Source organism: Puma concolor, chromosome E3 (genome assembly GCF_028749965.1).
Source record: "Puma concolor isolate L17-30 chromosome E3, mPumCon1.1.hap2, whole genome shotgun sequence".
Classification (NCBI taxonomy): Eukaryota; Metazoa; Chordata; class Mammalia; order Carnivora; family Felidae; genus Puma; species Puma concolor.
In genome coordinates this window covers 22,463,492-22,488,248 of record NC_141682.1, presented here as the reverse complement: position 1 = coordinate 22,488,248, position 24,757 = coordinate 22,463,492, and the positions used below count along the sequence as shown (strand labels likewise).

General features: G+C 49.4%; 1 protein-coding gene across 3 annotated transcripts; it reads left to right on the top strand.

Moving 5' to 3' along the window:
• Positions 1–1,453: 1,453 nt before the first annotated feature.
• AQP8 (aquaporin 8) lies at positions 1,454–21,789 on the top strand. 3 transcript variants are annotated; one of them, XM_086692659.1, is made up of 11 exons: positions 1,454–2,406; positions 3,460–3,537; positions 4,356–4,495; positions 10,143–12,368; positions 13,730–13,879; positions 14,324–14,473; positions 14,628–14,881; positions 16,195–16,321; positions 17,916–18,130; positions 19,977–20,111; positions 21,333–21,789. In XM_086692659.1, exons 6-11 carry the CDS (start codon positions 14,462–14,464, stop codon positions 21,379–21,381), a joined length of 792 nt encoding a protein of 263 aa, XP_086548785.1. In that variant the 5' UTR covers positions 1,454–2,406; positions 3,460–3,537; positions 4,356–4,495; positions 10,143–12,368; positions 13,730–13,879; positions 14,324–14,461; the 3' UTR covers positions 21,382–21,789. The 3 variants fall into 3 exon arrangements, with proteins under 3 accessions (XP_086548785.1, XP_086548786.1, XP_086548784.1); XM_086692660.1 differs by having other exon boundaries at positions 13,054–13,879; positions 14,324–14,438; XM_086692658.1 differs by having other exon boundaries at positions 13,054–13,879.
• Positions 21,790–24,757: the final 2,968 nt, after the last annotated feature.

Sequence of the window (24,757 nt, the reverse complement as noted above, 5' to 3'; positions counted from 1 at the left end):
GGGCTCTTCATTCAGTCCCAATGGCTTGTCTGTTTGTTTCCTCTCCACTCCTAAACTGTTGAATCTATTTTAATTGTTGTTATTTGGAACCGGGTAGAGCCAGTTCCTTCTACTCCTGTTTCTCTCCTGGATATTCTCACGTGTACTTTTCCTTAGGAAATTCATTGGCAGGTGTAGTTAGCTATCCCCCAGACATTCCTTCCTTCCTTCCACAGTGTTGGGATGATGGGTATGAGGCTGCTGGCCAGCCTCAGACTACATTTCCCAGCATGCCCCTCCCTCTAAGATGTGGTCATGTGACTAGGTCTCACCAATGGGATGCCAGGGGGAATGATAAGGGTCCTGCTGCCCCTGATGGGGCTAAGAAGTGGGTCTCCTTCTCTACCTTTTCTATTCTCCTTTTCTGACAACCTTGGGAGCCAAAAGTTTATAATTGTGGGGACGTGGGCTGGAAGCAGCTGGTCTCTGAATCACTGCGTAGATGGTCCCCTGCTGAACACTCAGGCGTGAGAACAAAAACAGCAAAAAACCCCACTGCACATTTGGTGTGTTTAGCCAGTGACATGAAAAGTTTGTGTCACAGCAACTCCTGGTATTTTAACGGCTTTAATATCACTTCAGCAAGTTCTCCAAAACTCCTCGTCTTACTTAGGGTGGCATTGAATTTATAACTCAGAGAGACCTAGTATCATCACAATATGGAACATGACATTTTTCCGTATAATTAGGTCTTCTTTTGTGACCATTAGTAGAATTTAAAACATCTTTCTTACCATCCAAAGATAGTGATAATTAATATATGGGGCTATATTTCAGGAATCTCTCCATGCAGTCATATACGGTATACATATTTACTTTTCCCTAAATGGAATCATATGACACATGCTGTAATTTTATAAATATGCATGTTTTTTCATGTTTATTTTGAGAGAGAGAATGAGCGGGAAAGGGGCAGAGAGAGAAGGGGATGGTTTTTGAAGCAGCCTTTGTACTGACAGCAGAGAGCACCTGAGCTGACGTTGGATGCTTAACTAACTGAGCCACCCAGGTGCCCCTATAAATTACATTTTTATTCCAAAATTTGTACAACACTACATAGAGATCTACATACAGAGGCTGGAAAATTTGTTTTCAAAGGCCAGATCATTAATATTTTTGACTTTGTGGCTCCAGAGTGTATTATTACAGAGGTACTTAACCATTTAAAATGTAAAAACCGGGGCGCCTGGGTGGCGCAGTCAGTTAAGCGTCCGACTTCAGCCAGGTCACGATCTCGCGGTCCGTGAGTTCGAGCCCCGCGTCAGGCTCTGGGCTGATGGCTCAGAGCCTGGAGCCTGTTTCCGATTCTGTGTCTCCCTCTCTCTCTGCCCCTCCCCCGTTCATGCTCTGTCTCTCTCTGTCCCAAAAATAAATAAACGCTGAAAAAAAAAAAATTAAAAAAAAAAAATAAAAAACTACTTACTTAAGTAGTCTTATGTTAATATACATTGATGTGGCCTTCCATATCAATTTGCTATTATAAATACTGTGGCAACATTGTGTGTAAACCCCTTCACGCTAATGTATTTACCCCCAAAGGGTAAATTTCTGGAAATAGAATTGATAGGTCAGAACATATGATATTTTACTCTGATACATACCATCAAGATATTCTCATTTATGTTTACAGTCTCATCAGTTATGTGCAAGACCTCCTGTTTCACCACATACTTATCAACACTGGATATTATCAAACTTTTGATTTTTTCGGTCCAATAAGTGGGGAACAATGATGTCTCACTGATGTTCTTACACTTACTATGGCTGTCTTTTTGCATATTATTGTGAATTTATTATTTATGAATTCCCTCTTTGTGCGTTTTGCCCATTTATCTCCGTGATTTTTTCACATTGATTTGTAACAACTCTTTGCATAATAGAGATAGTAACACTTCATCATTTGTGGGCAATATTCCCCCCCCAGTTTTTCATTTATCTTATTTCTCGTAATCATTTTTCCTTTCCATTTTATAAGTTTTATATTTTATCTGGTTCAGGTCGTTAGAAACTTTTACTATGTAATAAGTGTCTGCTATGCATTACCAAGCCTCTCCCCTTTTATGATTACAAAAGCATTCGCCTGTGTTTTGTTTTAGTGCTTTTATGGTCTGTCTTTTACATTTTAACCTTTGGTTTATTCAGAATTTATTTTGAAGAGTAACCCTTATTTGTTTGTGTTTTTTTTTTTTTTAAATAAGGCTAGCCAGTTTTCCTAACATTTTTTTTAATGTTTATTTATTTTTGAGAGAGAGAGACAGAATGTGAGCAGGGGAGGTGCAGAGAGAGAGGGAGACACAGAATCCGAAGCAGGCTCCAGGCTCCGAGCTGTCAGCACAGAGCCCGACGCGGGGCTCGAACTCACAAACGGTGAGATCATGACCTGAGCCGAAGTCAAGACGCCCAACTGACTGAACCACCCATGTGCCCCTGTTTGGACATTTTTAATCCACGATTTTGAACCCCGTTATAAATTTCCATACATTTAGCCTAAAAGATGTCATTGAAAAAACTCACCAGATATCAAGGAACTGAGTATTTTGATTCTAGCAAGTTATTCACTTCTGGCTTTAAATGAAGAATTCCTTGAAAAATGAGGTATGCCTTATCTTTGACTGGAAGCTTTTTTACCTGATGGCAATTTGTGTATCAAAGATAAAAGTCTTATTATTCAGGTGGATGGGGTCATTTGTATGTCCCCTGAGCGGACAGACACAATTATTTAGAATTGAGAAATACAGCTATACTGTTGCTGTGCAGCTATACTTTGCGTGTATGTGTGACCACGATTACAGACACGAACAAGTTTGCACAATGGGTCGCCAAACCTAAATGTGGGGTGTCCCGATCGGAACGGGGCAGGGGCACCAAATGTAGGGTGCTCTGATTGGGTGGCAGCCGGTGGTGCGGGAGGTGAAAGAATTCACCCAGAGCAGAACAGAAGAGATCAGAGTTTATGGAATATACTGCAGGGGGGCAGCGGGCAGGACAGCAAAGCAGAGACTGCCTTATAGAGGGGTGTTGAGGGGTCGCAGTTATAAGGCGGAGTGAGGGAGCCTGGGGACGGATGGAATTTTCTGTTTTTTGGGAACTTAGGCACTGTGCCTGCTTGTGATTGGTCAGTGAGGGCCTCTGGCTCTTTTGGGGTGGGTCGCCTAAACAGCCTGTTTGCATTCAGCTCGGTGGCTTTGGGCCCTTTGGTTTTGCTCTATGCTAAAGAGTTAATGATCCTAAGATGACGTTTCACCAAATTTAAAGAATAGAAAAGGCACCAGTTTGGGTGCAGCCTTGCATCCAAATTCCAGCTCCAGAGTTTACAAGTCTGTGGTACTGAGCGCGGCCCTTCCCATGTCTGGGCCTCCGCTCTCTCATCTGTAAAATGGGTTAATAAGTATAACACCAATCTCACGCTGCTGTTGGCAGGACTGGAGGAAAGCTGTAATCTGCTGTGGCCGGGGTTAGCTGCTGACACCCCAGTGCCCTCATGCCTGTGGTCTTAAGGTAAACTCCCTTCCCATCTCACACCAACACCTCAGTTTCTGTTTTTTTTTGTTTTTGTTTTGTTTTGTTTTGTTTTGTTTTGTTTTATTTAACAAGGCACAGTACATGTAGCAGAGTCCTTGACCTCGGCTTTGTTCCTGCCCACCCCTCCCCCACTGCTCCTGGGGTCCTGCACCCACCGCAGTCCAGTGCCACTCAACTTCCATTCTCACCCCAGCCCGGAAAGCCCTGGCCCAGCGTGGGTGGGACCTTGTTGCTCCATCCAGAGCTCGCCTTGTCCTCTGAGCCCCCTCTGCATTGGGCTGCTGGCTGGGGTCCCACTTGGTCCCGCCACCTTTCCCTTCCCTTGGAGGATACTTACCCCGAGGTGTCTACATTCCCAGAGAGGATGATCGGGAATTCAGATGTCTGCTCTTACTGTCCGACTTCCTGGCATCATGACAAAGAGGCTGTCGGATGGCCCAAAGTCAGGTCATCAGGGTGGCAGCCATCCATTCCAGGGCACTTCATCGGAAGGTGGCTTTTGCCCTCACACTTTGCCTTATGTAACAGTTCTTTATGTGCCTGGCACATGTCCCTGATTCACGAGAACTTATCTCTTAATCATCTCTATTCTGGGTAGGCAGGCGTGCCTCTGGGTGACTAAGGCCTTGCCCTGCCCTGCACCCACCAACAATTGTCTGTGGTCCTGACACACCAAAGACAGGTTTGCTTGCTCAGATTTCAGAATTCTGAAATCTGAAAAAACAAAGGAAAGCTGGGGAAGAAAAGAGAGTGTTGTAAGTAGGAGTCATTTTTTTTTTTTTTTTTTTTGCAAGGGAAAGAAACCCAGCTCCAACTGGCTGAAGAAGGACAAAGACCTGACCGGGGAAAATCCAGCCTGGCTGGCTCGGGGCCCAGTGGGCGGACAAAATATCGAGCTCATCCACCTTGTGCTCCGTTTGCTTTCTTCTCCTCAGTGAGTTTTCTGTTCTCTTTGGGCTCATCCATCATGGTGGCAGTGATGGCCGCTGGTGACTCCTGGTCCCTCCGCCCCTCCGAACCGCCACCCCCTTCCCAGGAACTCCGGAGGAATAGCACATCTCGTTCCCAAAAATCTCCAGAAAAAATGCCCGGAATTGCAAGTCAGGGCCTGACTTGGACCATAAGCTCATCCCCAAGTCAGTCAGGATGGCCTGAGTGTTTGACTGGCTCAACCCAGGTGGATGTCCTGCCCTCGAAGGGGTGGGGAGGACAGGTTGGGGAGCTGAGTGGTGGCAGAAGGCTGTCAGCTCTTCCCAAATTGTGTGAACCGAGAGAGCCAACGGAAGACCTGTGGTTTCCCCCGGGAAAATCAAGAGGCTATCACCCAAAGAAAGAGGGATTAGGTCTTAAGAAGACACTAATACCAGGTATCCATTACGGGGACAAAGCAAGAGAGAGAGCAGATGAGAGAGAGACACATGCAGAGAGACAGAGATATTAGGGAAGCCGACCACTGACACAGAGGAAAAAGACATTTGCAATTTTAAGAAAAGAAGTTCCTTTTTTTTTTTTTTGCTAGCAATCAAGAAAGAATTATTATACCCATGTTCCTAGTAGCATTATTCACAATAACCGTAAGGTGGAAACGACCCCAATATCCATCGATGGATGAATGGATAAACAAAATGTGGCATATCCATGCAATGGACTATTATACGGTCTTTAAAAGGAAGGAAGTTCTGACACCTGCTCCCACCTGGGTGGCAGCTTCATCGCAGGATTTTTTACCCAATACCCGGGATTCGTGGTCTTGCCACTTTGAAGCATGAAGAGGTGGACAAAAGTTTATTAGAGCATCCGATCAGAAAGGAAGATTAGCAGGAAAACTCTCTTTACAGAGAGGGGGCATCTGAAAGTGAATGCCCACGGACCACAGGCGAGGGTCCTTGTTTTATAAGGTCCTGGTCAGCCCTCCCTTCCCTTCCCCCTCGTTCTTTCTCAGGTCCTACACTTACTGGCTGGATAGCTCTACGTGCTGGGCTGTGCGGTCCTGACCGGCTCGACTCCATTGTGTGAGAGCTCAGACTGGTCTGTGGCTATATCATTCCTTGTGGGTCATACGTTTTATGATCCACTATTTATCTTTTGTCATGTCTTTTGTCAGATTCCTGAGGGGAACCTGAGGGGCGTAGGTGGCATCGGTTACATTCTTAAGAGGGACCTGACGCTGGAGGGGGTTTGCTGTGATTAGCCGCTCCCAGCATTGTTCCAAAATCTGTTTTTTCCCATCCAGGGACCTCAGGCCCTAACCTTTCCCTCTCTTTTTACCTAATTTGCCTATCTTTTCCTATCATACCTTGAGGACATTATGCGAAGTGAAATTAGCCAGACATAAAAGGACAGATACTGTATGATTCCACTTATATGAGGTAGTCAGATTCAGAGACAGAAGGTGTTTGTGAGGGACTGGGGGGCAGGGAGATGGCGAGTCATTGATGGGTAAAGAATTTTGGTCTGAGAAGATGAAAACATTCTGTAGGTGGATGTCATGATGGCTGCATGTAATATGAGCACACTTCATACCCCCCGAACCGCACGCTTACAAATGGTTCAAATATTAAATTGTCAGTGCGGGAGACAAGCCTCAGATGAGGAGAAAATATTGCCAAACATATCACTGAAGAAAGGACTTGTATCCGGAGTATATATGCTAGTCCCAAAACTCAGTAGTGAGAAAACAACCAAACAGCTAACATAATGGGCTTGAAAGATTCGAACTGACATCTTAGCAAAGAAGATAGGCACGCGGAAAAAAAAAAAAAGTTCAACAAAATGAGTCATAATTAGTGCAAATTAGAACGTCTGAACTCCAAAAGACTGGTCATACCCGCTGTTGGTGACAACCTGGAGAGCCCGGAAGTCTCATACACTGCAGGCAGGACCTGGAAAACAGCTTGGTGGTTTTTTAAAAGTTAAATTCACACCCACCGTCCTTCTCTTAGGTAGTCACTCAAGGGAAATGACAACACATGTCACTGAAAGACTTGTACAAAAACGTTCACAGCAGCTTTTTGGGCAGCATCCCCAAATTGGGACAAGGCCCATCCAAGGGCGAGTGGGGGAGGAGGCTGGGGCATGATCACACCGTGGAGACATCCACAGCAACCAGAGGCAGGGGACCTCGTGCGTGCTAGAACCTGGATGATGCTAAAATACATACGTCCAGGGAAGGAAGCCAGATGCTTGGTTTCACTTATGGAAAATTCTGGAAAACTCAAACCTATTCATAGTGTGAGAAAACAGATTAGTGGGGCGCCTGGGTAGCTCAGTCGGTTAGGCGTCCGACTCTTGATTTTGGCTCAGGTCGTGATCTCACGGTAAGTGGGTTCGAGCCCTGGGTCGGGCTCTGTGCGGAGCCCGCTTGGGATTCTGTCTCTTCCTCTCTCTCTGCCCCTCTCCCGCTCATTCTTTCTCTTTCTCTTTCTCTCTCTCAGAATAAACATACAAAAAAAAAAAAAAAAAAGAAAGAAAGAAAGAAACAAAGAAACAAAGAAAGAAAGAAAGAAAACAGATTAGTGTTTGCAGACAAGAACAGGGTCACAAGGGAACTTTGGGGGATGATACATCTGTGTTTGCTGTCTTGATTGTGATAAAGGTCTCATGGTGTGTACAGATGTCAAAACATCAACGTTTAAACATGTGTAACGTATTATCTATCAACTAAACCTCAGTAAAGCTGCTCAAGAATTGATAAAAAAAAAAATCCAAAAGATACTTCTGGTTTCTATTTTGAGATCGTTTACCTGTGGAAAGCAAACCGATTCTGAGCCCAGTTACCTTTGACCTTAATTGAGTTGCTGGGCCTTTGAACTTTGATTTCCACATTTGCAAAATGGGGACAATACCTGCCTCACAGAGACTGCCCTGAAGAAGCAGCAAAGTCAAGTTTGTTAAATGCTCAGTAGGAGGTCTGGGAGCAGACTCACCCCTAACTTTTGTTGTTATTGACAACAATTTCAATTACTGGAATACTAAAGGGTGTGGAGTAAAGCCTTCTGATTTTTAAAAGCAGTTTCTAAAATGTCATATTCTTATATTATGGGCATAAAACCTGGCAGCCCAGGACACAGAGACTGAATTCAGTGTTCTCTCCCAGGGACCCGAGATTCGCCTGCAAATTCCCTCCTGGTTTTATCCAAAAGGTAACTTCCTAAACACAGACCGGTTTTATTTGTAACGTTTTTTATTGAAATGTAATATACACACAGAAAAGCACACAACTGTAACAGCTCAATGACCTTTCACAAACAGAACTCACCCTTGCCAGCATCCAGATCAGGAGACAGAAGGTGGCAACGCCCCGGAAATCTCCACGTGCCCTGTCCTTGGCTTTGCTTTGTTTGGAACTTTTTATATAGGACGTGTGCTTTTTCATGTCTGGCTTCTTCCACTTTGTGACATGCATCTAATTGTTAGCCAGCCCACGTGATTTATATTTTCCATACTTTCTCTCTTGCTACCTTTACAAACATTCTCATATCTTTGTTCAGTCTTGAAGGATGAGAGGTTTTGCCAGATTTAGAGAGCAGTGTGGGTAAAAGAAACAGACCATCCAAAGGCTTGAAGGTGTAGAGAACTACGGGATGCATTCTGGGGTAGATATTTCCTACTTAGTTCAAGTGTTTTCATAATTATGATCTTTCAAGTAGTTCCCAGATTTTTCTACAACAAACAATGATGAAATCGATGTCCCTGTGTATATACTCTTACCTATTGGAGGTTATCTTTTGTAGGATTGATTTTCAAATATGAGGCTTGCTGGGTCTGTGAGTTTAAATATTTAATAACTATTGCAAGATTGTGTTACAGAATATTGTAGCAATTTACATTTCCACTAGCAATAAAGGAGTTTACCTATTTCCCCATCGCAGTCAGTATTGCTGTTTTTAAAAATGGGGTGCCTGGGTGGCTCAGTCGGTTAAGCATCCGACTTCAGCTGAGGTCATGATCTCGTGGTTGTGAGTTCGAGCCCCACGTCTGGCTCTGTGCTGACAGCTCAGAGTCTGGAGCCTGCTTCAGTTTCGATGTCTCCCTCTTTCTCTGCCCTTCCCCTGCTTGCACTCTGTCTCTGTCTCTGTCTCTCTTTCTCTTTCTCAAAATAATAAACACTTAAAAAAAAAACAATGTCTGTTCTGGGGATGGCCCGGTGGCTCAGTTGGTTAAGCATGTGACTCTTGATCTCAGCTCAGGTCTTGATTGCTGGGTCGTGAGTTCAAGCCCCATGCTGGGCTCTGCCCTAGGCACAGAGCCTACTTAAAAAAAAAAAAAAAAAAAAAAAAAAAAAATTCTGTCCTGTTGCTTTAATTTGAATTTTCTTTTTCTGGCTTTTAGAGAGACTGAGTGTCTTTTCATGTTTGTTGGCCATTTGGTTTTCCTCTTCTGAGAGTTATTTAATTTGGATAGTAGACACAAGGATAAAAGCCAAAGCAAAAAAAAAAAAAAAAAAAGAGGAGAACATTCTAATCACACATACGGAATAAGCTTGTGGTGTCCAGCCCACAGTAGGTCCTTAGTAAACGGTAGTCATTCTACCGTTTTAATTGTTCACCATTTACAGATGGTGACAGTGAACCTTATTGATGAGACTTAGCAGGCTGCTTCTTGAGTCTGATGACCTTCCTCTGGCTGTAAAGGGTTCTGAAATAACCCACATGACTGATGTCTTGTAACCAGTGACTCAAAAGGCATCAGTCAAGGAAAGGACGTGCTTAGGTTTATTTATTTATTTATTTATTTTTAACGTTTATTTATTTTTGAGACACAGAGAGACAGAGCATGAACGGGGGAGGGGCAGAGAGAGAGGGAGACACAGAATCGGAAACAGGCTCCAGGCTCCGAGCTGTCAGCACAGAGCCCGACGCGCGGCTCGAACTCACGGACCGCGAGATCATGACCTGAGCCGAAGTCGGCCGCCCAACCGATGCCTCAGGACGTGCTTAGGTTTAAACGAAACCTGCAGTTTCGCAGAGAGAAAAGTGGGAAAAAAAAAAAAAAAAAAAAAGCCAGACTCTTTTCCAACCACTAAGTTGCCCTAAGCCCCTGGTCACCGTACGCTGAAAACAACGGCAGGGCTGTTTAGATAGAAATAAAGCCACTGTTTCAGAAGAGACAAAGAGTTCTGCTTTTGGTTTCTGTGATTGTCCATCTCAGGATCAGCCTGAATTGTCAAGCATCTGCATTGCAAATACTGGCTGGTTTCAAGAAGAAATCATTCAATTGAAAGCCTGGTGTCGCCAGGCAATTGGGAGAGTGTGTACCAGCCGGAAATGTTCTCCGCTGCAAGCGATAGAAATCTCAACTCCCACTTCCTGAAACAGGACGTATATTGTTCATTTCACAGGCTCCCAAACTGTCTTGGTTCACAGCGTTCCTGGGCCAAAAGGAATGCCTACCGCTTCTTCTCATTAAACAAATAGGTCCAAAAGCACGTAGCATTTATGTCCTAACAACTTAGCCATTTGAAAAGAAAATACACATATATTGAAAAGTATTTTATTTATATTTTTATTTCATTTTCAGATGACTACACATAACTCAGTTGAATTGAGTCCTTAAATAACTTCCATTATTACATTCTACAGGTAATTACCACGAGATGTGTGTCCTTTGGGGGACTGCACAACTTCCCAGACCTCGGAGTCAGGTTGGAGACCCTCTTACCTACATTTCCTCTTCCACATTGATTTTTATGCAGTACTTGCTTTTTATTATGGCAACTCCCATAAAGCCAGCTTTGCAAAGATATGATGTTATTGGAGAGAATGTAGGGCCATTTGATATTACAGCCTTGAACAACCTTGAGCTAGTAATTCACATGGTGTTTGACAGATATCGAGAATCACTATATTTCCCTTGAAGTTTTATAATCCCCCAAAGCCCCTGTGAGTTCAGCGTGGCTCTCTGGGGTGCCCTGGTACACAATCTGAGAAGATCAGGTTAATTTAACAAGGAAGTCAGAAGCAGTTGGTCTTGGGGTTAGTCTGGTGGCTTGGTGATATCATCAAAGATCCACCCTTCTGGCAAGTTGGACCTCTTGGTCTCAAGACAGCTGCCATGGCACCAACATCACATTCTTGCCCCACAGTGCAGCTATCAAAGTGAGAAAGGAAGGAAGAGCAGTGTGACAGGATGACCTAGAACTGCTTTTATACTCCATCTGGACCTGGTGGTGGATGGCAGACAGGTGTCTACAGCTGCAGAGACATCTTGAACTAAACAAGGATCTAAACAGAGATAAAAATCAGAGGCCTCCGTCATGTCAACCAGACCTGGGATTGGAAGACTGAGAAGTTTGCCAAGCTAAACAAGTTCTCAAGGAGACACTATCTCACTAGCCCACCGGTTATCCTAGTCGTTTGTGGGGGGACCAGTGTGTTGCTTATGGAGACACCAGTCCACACGAGAAATCTCGAGTTGTGGAAATATGTTGTGCCTGAATGACATTCAGGTTTTCTTTGGAGAGCCACTGTTTTTGGAGCTACCAAGACAGTCCCTGGATCTAATGAGGGAGGCTGTGTCTGGAGAGGTGACATCTAGTTGACCAGGGGTCACGGGAGAGACACCCGATCTGAGATTTCAATGTGCAGTGCAGGTTGGCCCAGGGGGCAAAACAGGACTTCAAACAGAGGGAACAGCGCTGGCAGGGAGGGGAGTGGGCACATGGCTCATCGGACTGTTTAGGGTTTGTGTGACCAGAGGTGAGTCAGGGTAGGACTCACAGCCTGTGTGGCCGGCTCTGGGAGTTTGGTTTTGCCCTGAAAGCCATAGGAAGGGCTGAAAGGTCTTAACGCAGGGAAGGATGTGATGAGGTTGATAGTCTGGGGAACAACAGCATCTATCATGTGGCAGAAATTTCTGGTGCTCACAAAAAGCCTTTCTTTTTCCTCCTGGGCACGTGGTTAGACTACATTTCCCAGACTCCTTTGTGGTCAGGTGAAGCCATATGACGGACTTCTGGTCAACCAAACATGGAGGAAAGGGATATTTGCCATTTTAGGCCTAGCCAGTAAAAACGTCCCCCACGTCCTCTCTCCCCCATCTGCTGGCTGGTGCAGAAGATCTGGGGACCTAGATCGTGGGTCTCCAAGATGGAAATGGCTTGGATCCCTGAGTCACCATGTCATAAAGGGCCTGCTATTGTGTCAACAGTGAATCGATTTTTATTATGTTAACCCATCTAAATGTTGGGTTCTTTTTTACATGGGTTAGCCTATGTGGTTTTCTGACAAAAACCACAACAATAGGTGCTCTTGATGGGGCCTGCTCTGAATCTGGCACTGTCTCATTTAATCCGCACGACAGCCTTATGGGGATGGGGGACGCCGTCTTCCCACTTCTCCGAAAGAAAACACTGGGGCTGAGGGAGAAGCCAGCAGGCGATGGTGAAGAAGCCTGATCCCCACCTGTACCCAAGTGCTGAACCGTGCCCTGCTGGCTCCCAGTACAAGAGGAACAGATTAAAATTGGGTGAGGCAAGGGGACCAGATGAGGAGCTATAGTGACCCCAGCTGGGAGTTCCTGCCTGTGACGCGGGGAAGGTATCAGATGATTGTAAATGTTAACCGAGAGAATGCACGTGAGGTGTCCAGTGCAGGGCCTAGAACCTGGCAGGTGTATCCTGAACGTTTGATTTTTTTTTTTTTTTTTCAAGACACTAAGCAAGAACTCGCGGAGGCCTGGGTGAAACCAGGAGAGACATGTTCCGGAAGCAGTCTTGGCAGGACTTGGGCAAAGCGTGAAGGAGATGGGGAAGGCACAAGGTTGCACAACTGCCTTGTGTTGCCATTTGCAGGGACACGGGAGGAAGGGTGTGAGACATCTTGTACAGCGTGGGGTGGGTACAGAGGAGGGAGAGCACAGGGCTCAAGATAATCAACCCTAAACCTTCCGAGATGTGCAGATATTCAAAAGAGGGGCTGCATTCCTGAGCCTCCAGCCGAAAAGAGCTCTTAGCAAACCCATCAGACCCTGGATGGATTCGCTCTGTCCTGGAGTGGATACTTTTTATCTACACAACCTTGGGCAAGTTCCGTAACTCTTTGTGCCTTGGTTTATCTTTGTGCCCTGAAGATAGGGATAAGAGATCAGGGGGTTGTTGTGAATATATGCAGTGTGCTCAGCACAGTGTTAGATATGCAGTAGGAGTAGTAAATGGGAGGCGTTTTCACTACATTCTCTTCTCCCTGATGTTATTTCTCTATGGATCTCTATCTGCGCAGAAAAATACTCAGGTAACAGATATGAGCGCTGAAAGAATCTTTGCCCATCTTATTCGCTGCTACATTTCCAATTAGCTCTTAGAACTAGTTCATGAAAGGTACTTAAATATTTGTTGAATGGATGAATGAAGGAATGCATCTCTCTCCTCTTTTTTTCTTCCTCCGTCCCTCCCTTCCTTTCTTCCCTCCCTCCTTTCTTCCTTCCCTCTTTCCATCCATCCATCCACCATCCACCCATCATCCACCCACCCTTCCATCCATCCATCTTAAAAAGATACTAGACTGTAGTGGCTTAACCCACAAGTTCTTTTTCCAATTGTGGTAAAATACACATAACATAAAATCTACCATTTTTAACCACTTTTAAGTGTATAGTTCAGTGGCATCAATTACATTAACGCTGTTGTGTAACCATCCATCTCTACGACGTTTTCATCTTCCCAAACTGAAACTCTGTACCCATTAAACAGCAACTCCCCATTCCCCTCTGCCCCCCCGCCCCCAGCCCCTGGCAACCACCGTCTCCTTTCTGTCTCTAGGACTCTGACTACTCCAGAGACCTCCTATAAGTGGAATCATGCAGCATTTGTCCGTTGTGACTCAACCCACACGTTTTGCAATCACAAAACCTACGTGACCCTGGGAAACGTAACTTTCCTGAGTCTCCACCTCTCCTTGTGGAAAAGCAGGAGTACCTGCGTCGCGGGCTTACTGCTGAAGTGAGATAATGCATATAAGGTTCTTAGCCCCGTGCCTGGCAAGTAGAAGGCTTGTAGAAATTGCTCAATAAATACTTGTTACACGTAAATATGTGTTCTTCATTAGTAGACACCGGTGTTGTGCTGATCGTGTGTGTCTGCCAGTGTCATAAGCTCTTTGTCGTATGAACTCATTCAAACCACAAACGCCCCTATGTCGTCGGTTCTATCGCTATCGTTCGCGCTTCACAGCGGAGAATACTGCGGCGCAGAGGGGACAGCAACACAGGGCTCCAGAGCCAGTTCACGGCAGAAACGGGCTTGGGATCCAGGCAGCCTGTTTCCGAGGCCCGCAGGCTTTCCTGCGACGCACGTTGTTACCGTGGCTGCCGCTGGCTGTCGGTGGGTGGACGGTCATCCGTCTACACGCATTCAGTCCTGGATCAGGCAGTGAGGGTGAGGGGAGCTGTTGAGGCCCCAGATACGAGGAGGAGACGTCTGAGGGAATCCACGGAAACATCACCCAAAATGCGCTGGCCATTATCTCCCACGTGCGGTCCCAGCCCAGAGGGGCCCTCTTCGTGCTCACACGCTGGTCTCCTTTGGACCCTTTTGGTGGCCGCGGGGACCCTTGTGGTGGCTCCACGTCCTGCTGGGGAAGGCCTGGGGCGCTCCCCGGGTGGTGCAGGTCAGCCGGTGCCTTCTCCCCTTGTTGGCAGAAAGCTTAGCGATCCTTGACCATCCCCTGCCCTGCCCAGTTGAGATTAAAAAAAAAAAGAAACTGTTTCCTCTTCTGGGCCCCAGGGCCACCTCCCACCTCGCTTTATTGCTTTCTTGGCACCCTAGGGGAGCCTCCGCAGCCCTTTAAAAGGAGCAGAGCCCGAAGTAGAATGAGCAGCCCCGGTCTGAGATAAGAGCCCGACAGCAGGTGCACTCTCCCAGCCAGCTCAGGCAAGGGCAGGTGCGCGGGTCACTCGGGCCCTGATGTCTGCGGAGGTGAGCCCGCAGCTGGCCTCTGCCTCTGCCTCTGCCTCCGCCTCCGCACCCTGGCCCTACAAGGGGTGCTGAGAATTGACAAGGCTGGGGCGCTGGGGGCTCCTTTCAGGGCTTTCCTCCCACCCGTGTCCGCTCTCCCTTTTCCCCGCTGCAGGCGGCTGTGTCTGTGCGTGACGCTGAGTTTGTCGGTGGCAAGGGGAAGCAGCCAAGCATGGGAGGCAGGTGTCGTGAATCCTGGTATGAGCGGTTCTTGCAGCCCTGTCTGGTCGAACTGCTGGGCTCTGCCCTCTTCATCTTCATCGGGTGCCTGTCGGTCATTGAGAACGGGCCGGACACTGGGCTGCTGCAGCCGGCCTTGGCCCACGGGCTGGCCCTGGGCCTCGTCATCGCCACACTGGGGAATATCAGGTGAGACCAGTTCCGAGGGATCGGCCTAGGCTAACCTGGGCGGGCAGAGGCGGGGAGCAAAGCTATCAGCGGGGACCCTGGGCACATACGCAAGTTTCCCAGCATTGTACATAGGAGCGTGGGCTGGGGACTCGGACTGCCTGGGTTCAAATCCTACCTCTGCAGCCTATGGGCTCTGTGGCTTTGGGCAAGTCCCTCTCCAAACCCTAAATTCCCCACCCGTAAGATGGGGAGAAGAGAGTATTTTTTAGTTTTTTTCCTCAAGCCCACACATATACAATGCTAACCCAGTGCCAGGCACTGTTCTAAACACTTCCTCCCTCTCTTCCTTCTTCCCTTCTTTCCTTCCTTCCTCCCTCCCTTCTTTCTTTCTTTCTCTCTCTTTCTTCCTGCCTGCCTTTATATATATATATATAAATTTTTTTTACATGCTTATTTATTTTGGAGAGAGAGCCTGAGTGGAGGAAGGGCAGAGACAGAGGACAGAGGCTCCAAAGCAGGCTCTGCACCATCAGCACAGAGCCCAATGCAGGGCTCAAACCCACGATTCGTGAGATCGTGACCTGAGCTGAAGTCGGATGCTTAACCAGCTGCGTCACCCAGGCGCCCCTCTAAGCACTTTCTAGATATGGACTCACTGAATGCTCTCAACAACCCCTTGAGGGTAGTTGCTATCATTACCCTCACTTTCCTGGTGTGGCCGAGAAAGGCCACGGGACTCGTCCACGGTTTCTTGGTTAGTAAGTGGCAGAGCCAGGAGGAAGCCCACGCTGAGAGCCCCACGGCAATCAAACGGCACCGAGTGCTCAGCTCCAGCGTCACTGGTGCCATTAGAATAGGGTTTTCCTCCAGCCTAGGGAGAGGCGGAGTTCAGCCACTTGGGAGCTCTTTTGCGGAGCCCGGGCACTGGTAAAGGGACGCCAGGATACCTCTCTCTGTCTCCTAATTTGGAGTCTGGGCTCTCATTCTGACCGATGGCCACATCTCTTGAGGGCTGGAGCTCTGAGTGAGTCCGGAAGGAGTTAAGGGATGGTCGCCCACCAGGTCCTTCCTCTGGGCACCGTGGGCTCTGGGTGTAGGGCAGGAATGGGGCTGCCCGCTCCTCCCCGGCTGTCCCCCGCATCCCTCACCCCACCGGTGGGCACCTCAGTGAAAACGGGCAGGGTCTGGTGCCTGTTTTCTACTTGGGCAAGGTCCTTGGCTCACTCTGGTGCTGCAGGGCCATCCTGGGGGGCCACCCGGGGGGCCACATTCGCTCTAGTGTTGGCCTAGGCCTTGGTCTCAAGACTTCCTTCTGCTTTTGCGGGTGACAGCGGTGGGCACTTCAACCCTGCGGTGTCCTTGGCGGCCACGCTCATCGGAGGCCTCGACCTGGTGATGCTCCTTCCCTACTGGATCTCCCAGCTGTGCGGGGGGCTGATCGGGGCCGCCTTGGCCAAGGTGGGTGATCCCCACGGGGGCTGGGGTGAGGGGAGTGGGGAGTCGGAGGCGCCCCACTTTTTTCCTCTAGGACTTTCCTTCATGGGGATTGGGTGGGTCCCTTTCTCCCGGGAAGGGGGCCTTTGGCTCTCCTTAAACACACCCTGTTCTGTCGGTGTCTGGACATAGCTCTCCCCTGGACGGACCAGGAAGCAGGACTTGGGACTTGAAGTTTCTCTCCCTGAGACCATTTCTGGCTTTGGAATGGCTTTGGGTAATGTTTCTAGTGTTTTGCCATTAATTCATTCGCTCACTCATTCGTTCATTCTACAAACTGAGGGTGTGGGAAGGCTCTGGTAACTCTCCTTGAACTAACTTCTCTGCCTGTTCTCCAGTTTGCCTGCCTTTAAACCGCGTCCCTCGGCGTGTGATGGGAGTTCGCAATCAGTTTATGTCTGGAATCTTCCCCTGGCAGGATGGCTACCGCCTCCTCCCGCCACTCCGGTTTTTATAGACCCACACATCGCTTCACGGACGGACTCCCTCCTTGCCTCCTTCCCTTCTTTTTTCCCCTTCCTGTTGCTGTTAAGTCTCAGTACGACCAGGGGCCCTGCAGGACGTAGGGCTTGTAGGCATGCGTGTTAAGGGGCGTGGGGTCGGGTTGGGGGAACAGGGGGCGCCCGTTAGCCTGGCTGGGGTTCGGCCCGTAGCTCTAAGCACTGGCCCATGGCAGACTTTGGTCTGGAGTCCCATTTTGCTGTCTTCCCTGCCCTGGTCTCCCCGTGTTCCCCTTTGAGACCCTTATCCCCTGTCTGCAGAGTGGGGGCTGGACCTTCCCGCTCTGATCCCTGATGGAAAGCAGTTCCTAGGCTCTCCCTCCAGCCGGGCCACCCGCAAACCCGCCCAACACAATCTGGGCAGTGCAGGGCGGAGGCTCTGGTCACTGAGCACACCCTCCCTGCGAAGCAATTCACACAGCTTCTCTCGGTAAATCTCCCGGCCGCGTCACAAGGAGCCACAGTCGGTTCTTAGAGGGCAGTCGCTGCCTGAGTTCAGAGCTCCGATTACCATCACCTCCACTTTACGGAGGAGGAAACGCAGAAGAAGTCAGTAGCTGGCCCAGGTTCAGCCGAGCCGGGAAGCAGCCGGGTCCAGATTTAGGTCCAGGGTCCAGAAGCTTGCTCTGCTCTCTTCCCTTTCCAGGTGCCCTGATGACTCCTGAGGCTGACTTCCTGTCAAGCCTCGGGGTTCCCTCACCCCTTCAAAGGGGCCTTAAAGGGGGCTGGCAGTGGGGTGCATCTGGTCGGACGTGTTTGCAAGTTGAGTAAGGTTTTTTTGTGTTCTTTTTTTCAAAGAGGATCGTCTAGTTACATGAGCTCTGGGGCCCCGATCCCTGCAGCCACTGCTGGGTTATCCCGTTTTACAGATGAGCAAGAGGAGGCTCAGAGAAGTCCGGTGGCTCTCAGTGAAAACTGAAGCTGGGGTATGCGTGACTGTGGATTGGACAGAGCCTGTCACTGCCCCAGCGGTTGGGGGGCACGTGCTTCCCCTCACTGCCCGCTGTCCCCCTGCCCTGCCCACACGGTGAGGCCAGTGGCTTCTCTTCTCTCCGCAGGCAGTGAGTCCTGAAGACAGGTTCTGGAACGCATCTGGGGCGGCCTTTGTGACGGTCCAGGAGCCGGGGCAGGTGGGGGGGGCGGTGGTGGTGGAGCTGATCCTGACGACCCTGCTGGCACTGGCTGTTTGCATGGGCGCCATCAACGAGAAGACGCAGGGCCCTCTGGCTCCATTCTCCATTGGCTTTGCCGTCACCGTGGACATCCTGGCCGGGTGAGCGGTCCTGGGCCAGCCTTTGGGGTTGGGGTACCCAAGGAGGCACCCCTCTGCCCCTCTAGTAAGTTATTGCCGTGATGGAACGTGGGCCCCAAATGACCCTTCTAACATCATTCCAGGGAAGTCAGAAAACTGGCTTCTCATGTGAAATTTTCCTTTCTTTTGAAAAAGGTTTTTTTAGTGTTTATTTATTTTTGAGAGAGAGAGAGAGAGAGAGAGAGAGAGAGATGGAGAGCAAGTGGGGGAGGGAGACACAGAATCCAAAGTAGGCTCCAGGATCCGAGCTGTCAGCACAGAGCCCGACACGGGGCTCGAACTCACCAACTGTGAGATCATGACCTGAGCTGAAGTCAGACACTTAACTGACAGAGCCACCCAGGCACCCGGAAATTTACCTTTTTTTGTAGCGTTAAACATTTCTGTGAGCTGTGTTTGTTCAGTCAGTGGGAAGCCAGGTTTTAGCCTCAGCCTCACAAAGAGCTTCCATACTCACTGACTCATCTAGGGTGAGCCCCTCAGGGGTGCAGGAGGGGTTTAAGGAGACAAGCTTGGGTCAGGGATTGTTTCTCCCATTTTATATATGAGGAAACTGAGCCCAGAGAGAACACACGTGACTTATTTAAGGTCACTGGACAGTGGGCACCTGGTGTCAGTTCCCAGAGCATCCAGGGCTGTCCTTTAGGACAGATCTGGGACAAGAGCCCAAATCTCTTAGTAAAGGGGACAAGCCCCTTCCTTGTGTGTGTGTGTGTGTGTGTGTGTGTGTGTTTATTTATTGGAGAGGGAGAGAGGAGCAGAGAGAGGGGGGACAGAGGATCTGAAGCAGCCTCTAAGCTGACAGCAGACAGTGGGATGCGGGGCTCGAACTTATCAACCAGACCTGACCCAAAGTCAGCCGCTCAACTGAGCCACCCACGTGCCCCGAGGGAGCCCCTTCCTAATGCCCACCTCCTTTCTTTCTCTTGGACACAGAACCAAGTCTAGGCGGTCCCGGCTCCGCCGCCCACATCGCTGTCATCCTTTGGGAGGTGGAGTCTGGGGAGCTTGGGGGGGGCGGGGGGCGTGCGGAAAGCGCGTGTAAAGCCGCGGCGGTGCTTTGCTGCCCCCTAGCGGCTGTTGGTTCCTTTACAAGCCAATGATTCATCCTTTGTACTTTGGCTGCCGGGCAGGGGACCCCGGGAGACCCTCAGCAACGCGGCAAGGATACCGACCCCAGAACCAGAGAGGTAGCCCTGGAGAACAGCGCCCCCCCTCCTCCCGTAGGAGACGCCAGGCCCCAAGCTTGTGGCACAACAAGGGCTAATAAGGGTTAGCTAGATTAAACGCTTGTACGTGAATTATATTTTGAGTCTTGGGCTCCTAGATGTATTTTCGCAGTGGCTCCTGACAAGAGCCTGTGAGATAGGTACTTTCTCCTCAAGTGAAGGGCACACAGCTAGAAAGAGCTGGGCTGGATTTCGGATGCAGGTCAGCTTCACTCCGAAGTTCATGCGGTCGACGCTGACTGCTTGCCTTGGTTTCTTCAACGTCGACGAGGACCTGGACCCGTTTTCTCTTCCTGTCACCACTGAACTCTCTCTCTGCTGTCTGTTCTTCTAGAAGGGCGTGTGGGGAGTGACAGAGAAGCCTTCCACTTCCCGGTGCTAATAGCCTCTTCGCCTGTGTCTTCTTTGGGATCCACCCCCTCCCCCCGCCCCACCAGAGCCCCACAATATGGTGGCTTCAAGAGGGTTTCTGGGTGGTGTGCGACTTGAGCCTAGTTGGGGAAATGAACTTGAACTTGACCTTGACGCGGGCCGGGGCCTGGCTGGGATCTGGCGACCATGTGGCTGGGTGTTTGCAGGGGTGCTGTGTCCGGAGCCTGCATGAATCCTGCCCGTGCCTTTGGACCTGCTGTGGTGGCCAATCACTGGGACTTCCACTGGATCTACTGGCTGGGCCCGCTCCTGGGGAGCCTCCTCGTAGGAGTGCTTATCAGGTAGGAGCGTGACCCAGGGTCACTGGCCCCTCTCGTGGGCACCTGGTGTCAGTTCCCAGAGCATCCAGGGCTGGAGGGCTGGGATCTCACGTGGGTTTGAAGAAGGGAAGAGGGAGTCTTTTCCAGAGACAAAGATTATGGCTCCAGGACCTTTGGTTCCAAGTGACGGAAATCCATCTCAATGTAGTTTACGTCCCAAGGGGGAATTCGCTCACTCACATAAATGAGAAGTTCACACGTAGCACCGGCTTCAGGTGGTGCTCAAACAGTGTCTTTAGGACTTGGTCTGCTATCCTCTGGGCAGGCTTCATGCTCCGAGAGGCTCTCCGGGAGAGGCAGAGATGCTCGCCGGAAAAGCTAGGCTTCCATGTCAGCAGCTTAACAACCCCAGAAGAGATAAAACAACAGCTCTAGCAAAAGCCCGGAGTCTCACGTTCACTGGTTTGGACTGGCGCAGCATGGGTCGTGTCCCCCTCTGCATCCACCCCTGTAGCCACGGGGCTCAGGCACTCTTCCTGGCTATGTCGGGAGTTGGGGCGAGGTCAGCCTCACCTGCACAGCCACGTGGACCACGAGTAGGGGAGCTCCTCACGGGGCGGGGGAGTCCTATCCACAGAGAGAACCGTGGAGATGGTGCCCCCAAGAGCACACGTGCCAGGAGATGCCATTGACATGAAATGCAAACGTGAGCAGAGCTCCCTGGCCTTGTGCGGTGGGGAACAAGGTTGATGCCACCACAAGGATAGTATCTGCTTGACTGCTTCCCCTTGAGCTCTCCTTTTGTGAGCTTTGAAGGTCTGCAGGGGCCTGGTGTGTTTTTTGTTTGTTCGTTTTCCCTGCTCCAGGCCCTGCAGGGACTAGGGTCTGGACTTGGTACACGTTGAACCTCCCTCCCGCAGCCTGGGAGGGCACGGTCGCTGGGCTGGTCTCTAGCGTTTGCCATCATTGCCCATCTGCAGTCCGGCTTAGCCCACGGGTTGGCAATGAAGGGCATCACTGTTGCTTTCGGAATGGCTGAGAGAGCATCGTCAGGGAAAGGTTACTGGAAAGCAAACAGGAAAGAGTTTCTCCCTTTCCCCAAGGGGATTTGGCTATTGAGGCTGGAAAGGCTCAGGAGAGCATCTTTCTGGAGAATTCTGGGCCTGGAGACACTTGATGAAGGGCTGGGTCTCTCCTCCAGAGGCTTGGGGGCCTCATGGGGCCATCTGTTTTTTTTTGTAGGTTCATCATTGGAGATGGGAAAACCCGCCTAATATTTAAGGGACGATGACCCTGGTGGCATTGTTGCGGCCCCACCCAGAATGCAGACAGGTCACCTTCTGCATTTCCTGCCTGGGCAGAGGCCCAGAGGAGCCCCTCACTTGCTTCCCCCCCATGTGCGCCTGGCTTCCCAGATAGACAGACTGTCGCTAAGTTCTGAGGATGCTCTATGTTCTCCAAACTCCACTGGGCTCGGTGGAGACCTCAGCCTGGGGGGCGTGTTGCCAGAACGAGGGAGAGGTCTTTCTCGGGAGGGAGGGTCCCAGGAGCTGAATAGGTGGCTGTTTATGCGCAGGAGTTCACTGCCCCCGGCCCCCTCTCCTTCTCCTTCTTCTTCGCTGTTACAGAAGGGCCTTCAGGGGGTTTCCCTGCTTCCTGAGCTGCCACTTTAGCTTTGCAATAAATAGCCCACTATTTCCTTTTGGGTGCATTTGCCTTTCATTTCGGACATGGGCGCTGCTGGGGAGGAAGCAAAAGTCTGGGCTGGGCCTTAGCTGTCCGGAGCCTGGCTTAGGGTCCGCATCAGGGTAGGTACTGAGGACGTGGGCAGTCCTAGAGCCCGTCTTCCACCAGGCCAGACCCATCCTGGAGCCCTGCCAGGAGCTCAGAGTCAATCCCTGATCAGAGGCCGCAGGGTCCAGGGTCTGGTTTAGTGGCCAGTGTCACCTAGGACACGGATCAGCCCACTCGAGGTGCTTGGCTGGGGATGGGTTGTGGGTATGGGGGTTGGCCAGAGCTGTAAGGATCTCCCAAGGAGATCAATAACATGGCATAACATAGGTCTGGAGAGAGAGTGGTGTTTCGATGGAAGATATGACTATCACGAATAAGGAAGGATTGAAAAAAGATACGGAGACACATTCGTAACCTCATACCTTCCAAAAAGAGCGCATCATCTCTACAATCTGTGGGTCACCGATGGAAGTTGGTCATTGTAACACCATGAAGGAGGGCCAGGGAACAGTAATCCTCAGCAACGAATGAAGACTCGCCCACTTCTACAAGATGAGCAAAATGCTCACCCGAGTAAAAATGAACAAAAGGCTTAGAGAAAATCACCGATATGCTTTGAGGCTGCCTGGGGAGAAAATGGGCACACCACATACCCAAACGTCCAGAGCAGTTTTGGGAGACAAGGAGAATGGCAACAACAACAACGACAACAACAACAACCCTAGAAAAAAAAAAAAAGGAAAAAAAAAACAGGCAATAATATAAAACCAGTAACAAGCAAATGAGAACATTTTCAAAGAGTGACAAGTGTGAAAAGTTACTGTTTCATTTGTTTACGTGATGAAGTAAACCTTTGCAGGATGCTTGGGTGGCTCAGTTGGTTAAGTATCTGACTCCTGGTTTCAGCTCAGGTCATGATCTCACGGTTCGTGAGATCAAGTCCTGTGTGGGGCTCGGTGCTGACAGCTCGGAGCCTGCTTGAGGTTCTCTCCTTCTCTCTCTGCCCCTCCCCTGCTTGTGCTCTCTCTCTCTCAAAATAAGTAAACAAACATTCAAAAAAATTTAAATAAAGAAAGAAAGAAACCTTTGGTAAATCTAGTAAATAACAAAATAGTTATATATACATACACATACATGCGTACATACAAACATATACGTGTACATACACACATACGTATACACATGCGTGCATAGGCATGAACACGTGTGTAACTAACACTGATCATTTAGTCCATGCTTGGCACTGTGCATAATGCTTTCTATGCCTTATCTCATTTGCTCCCCACAACCCTATGAGGTACAGCACAGTGGGTTGAATAGCGTCCCCCCACGCTCATGTCCACCTGGAACCTCAGAGGGTGACCATATGTGGAAGTGAGGTCTTTGCAGTGTAATTAAGGTAGGGATCAATCAAGGTGAGATCAGGCTGGGTTGGGGGGGCCCTAAGTCCGATGGGAGTGTCCTTAGAAGAGACAGAAAAGGACAGAGAAGAAGGCACGCAGAAGAAGGATGGGGGCAGAGACTGGAGTTACTGCGTCACACGCCAGTACCAGGAGTCCCGGGAGCTGCAAGAGGCAACGAAGGTTTCTCCCTCACAGCCTTGGGGAGCCTGGTGCTGCTGACACCCTGATTTCAGACTTGTGGCCTCAGAACTGTGGGAGAATAAGTTTCTGTTGTCTTAAGCCACGCAGTTTGGGGTAATTTGTACAGCAGCCCCAGGAAAGTAACACAGGCAGGTGCCCTCACCCCTTCTCATCTTCCAGGGGGACAGATGCGGCTTCCAAGCGATGGTGTCACCCAGAGTCCCACAGTCCGTCGGTCGAGCCAAAATCTGAGATCAGGAATGTTTGTAGGGTTCATGATCTTTGCCATCACACTTGGACGTTTCTGAATGAGGGACAATACGTCTCCTGTCTCATCTCCTATTTGCCGGTTAGTCCCCATTAGGAGGGGGGCAGGAAGACACACGCTGTACCTTCTCACTGCTTACTTGCAACTGGACTTCGAGTCCTGGTCTCTCATGACAATTTCTGGACCATAAGCTCTCAAGAGGAAGGTTGTTGCTAATTCATCTTTGTATCGCCACATTATTTGGTGGCAAGTATGGCACAGGCTATGGCACAAGAACAGCCACTCAGATCAATGGCACAGAATAGAGAACCCAGAGATGGACCCACGAACAGATGGCCAACTCATCTTTGACAAAGCAGGAAAGAACAGCCAATGGAATAAAGACAGTCTCTTCAGCAAGCGGGGCTGGGAAAACTCGACGGTGACACGCAGAATGAACCTGGACCGCTTTCTTTCACCAGACACAAAAATAAACTCAACATGGATGAAAGACCTAAATGTAAGACAGGAAGCCATCAAAATCCTAGAGGAGAAAGCAGGCAAAAACCTTTTTGATCTTGGCCACAGCAACTTCTTACTCAACACGTCTCTGGAGGCATGGGAAACAAAAGCAAAAATGAACTATTGGGACCTCATCAAGATAAAAAGCTTCTGCACAGCTGGGGCACCTGGGTGGCTCAGTCACACATCCGACTGCGGCTCAGGTCATGATCTCACGGTTTGTGAGTTCGGGCCTCGTGTCGGGCTCTGGTGACAGACAGCTCAGAGCCTGGAGCCTGCTTTGGATCCTGTGTCTCCCTCTCTCTCTGCCTCTCCCCCACTTGTGCTCTCTCTCTCAAAAATAAATACATTTAAAAAAATTTAAACATATTATAACTAGTGTAGTATAATAAAAAATTATGGAGAGCCTGTGTGGCTCTGTTGGTTGAGCGTGACTCTTGGTTTCAGCTCAAGGCAGGAGCTTTGTGAGTTGGAGCCCCACACAGGGCTCTGTGCTGGCAGCACGGAGCCTGCTTGGGGTTCTCTCTCTCTCCCTCTCTGCCCCTCTCCCCCTCTCGCGTGCTGTCTCTCTCAAAATAAAT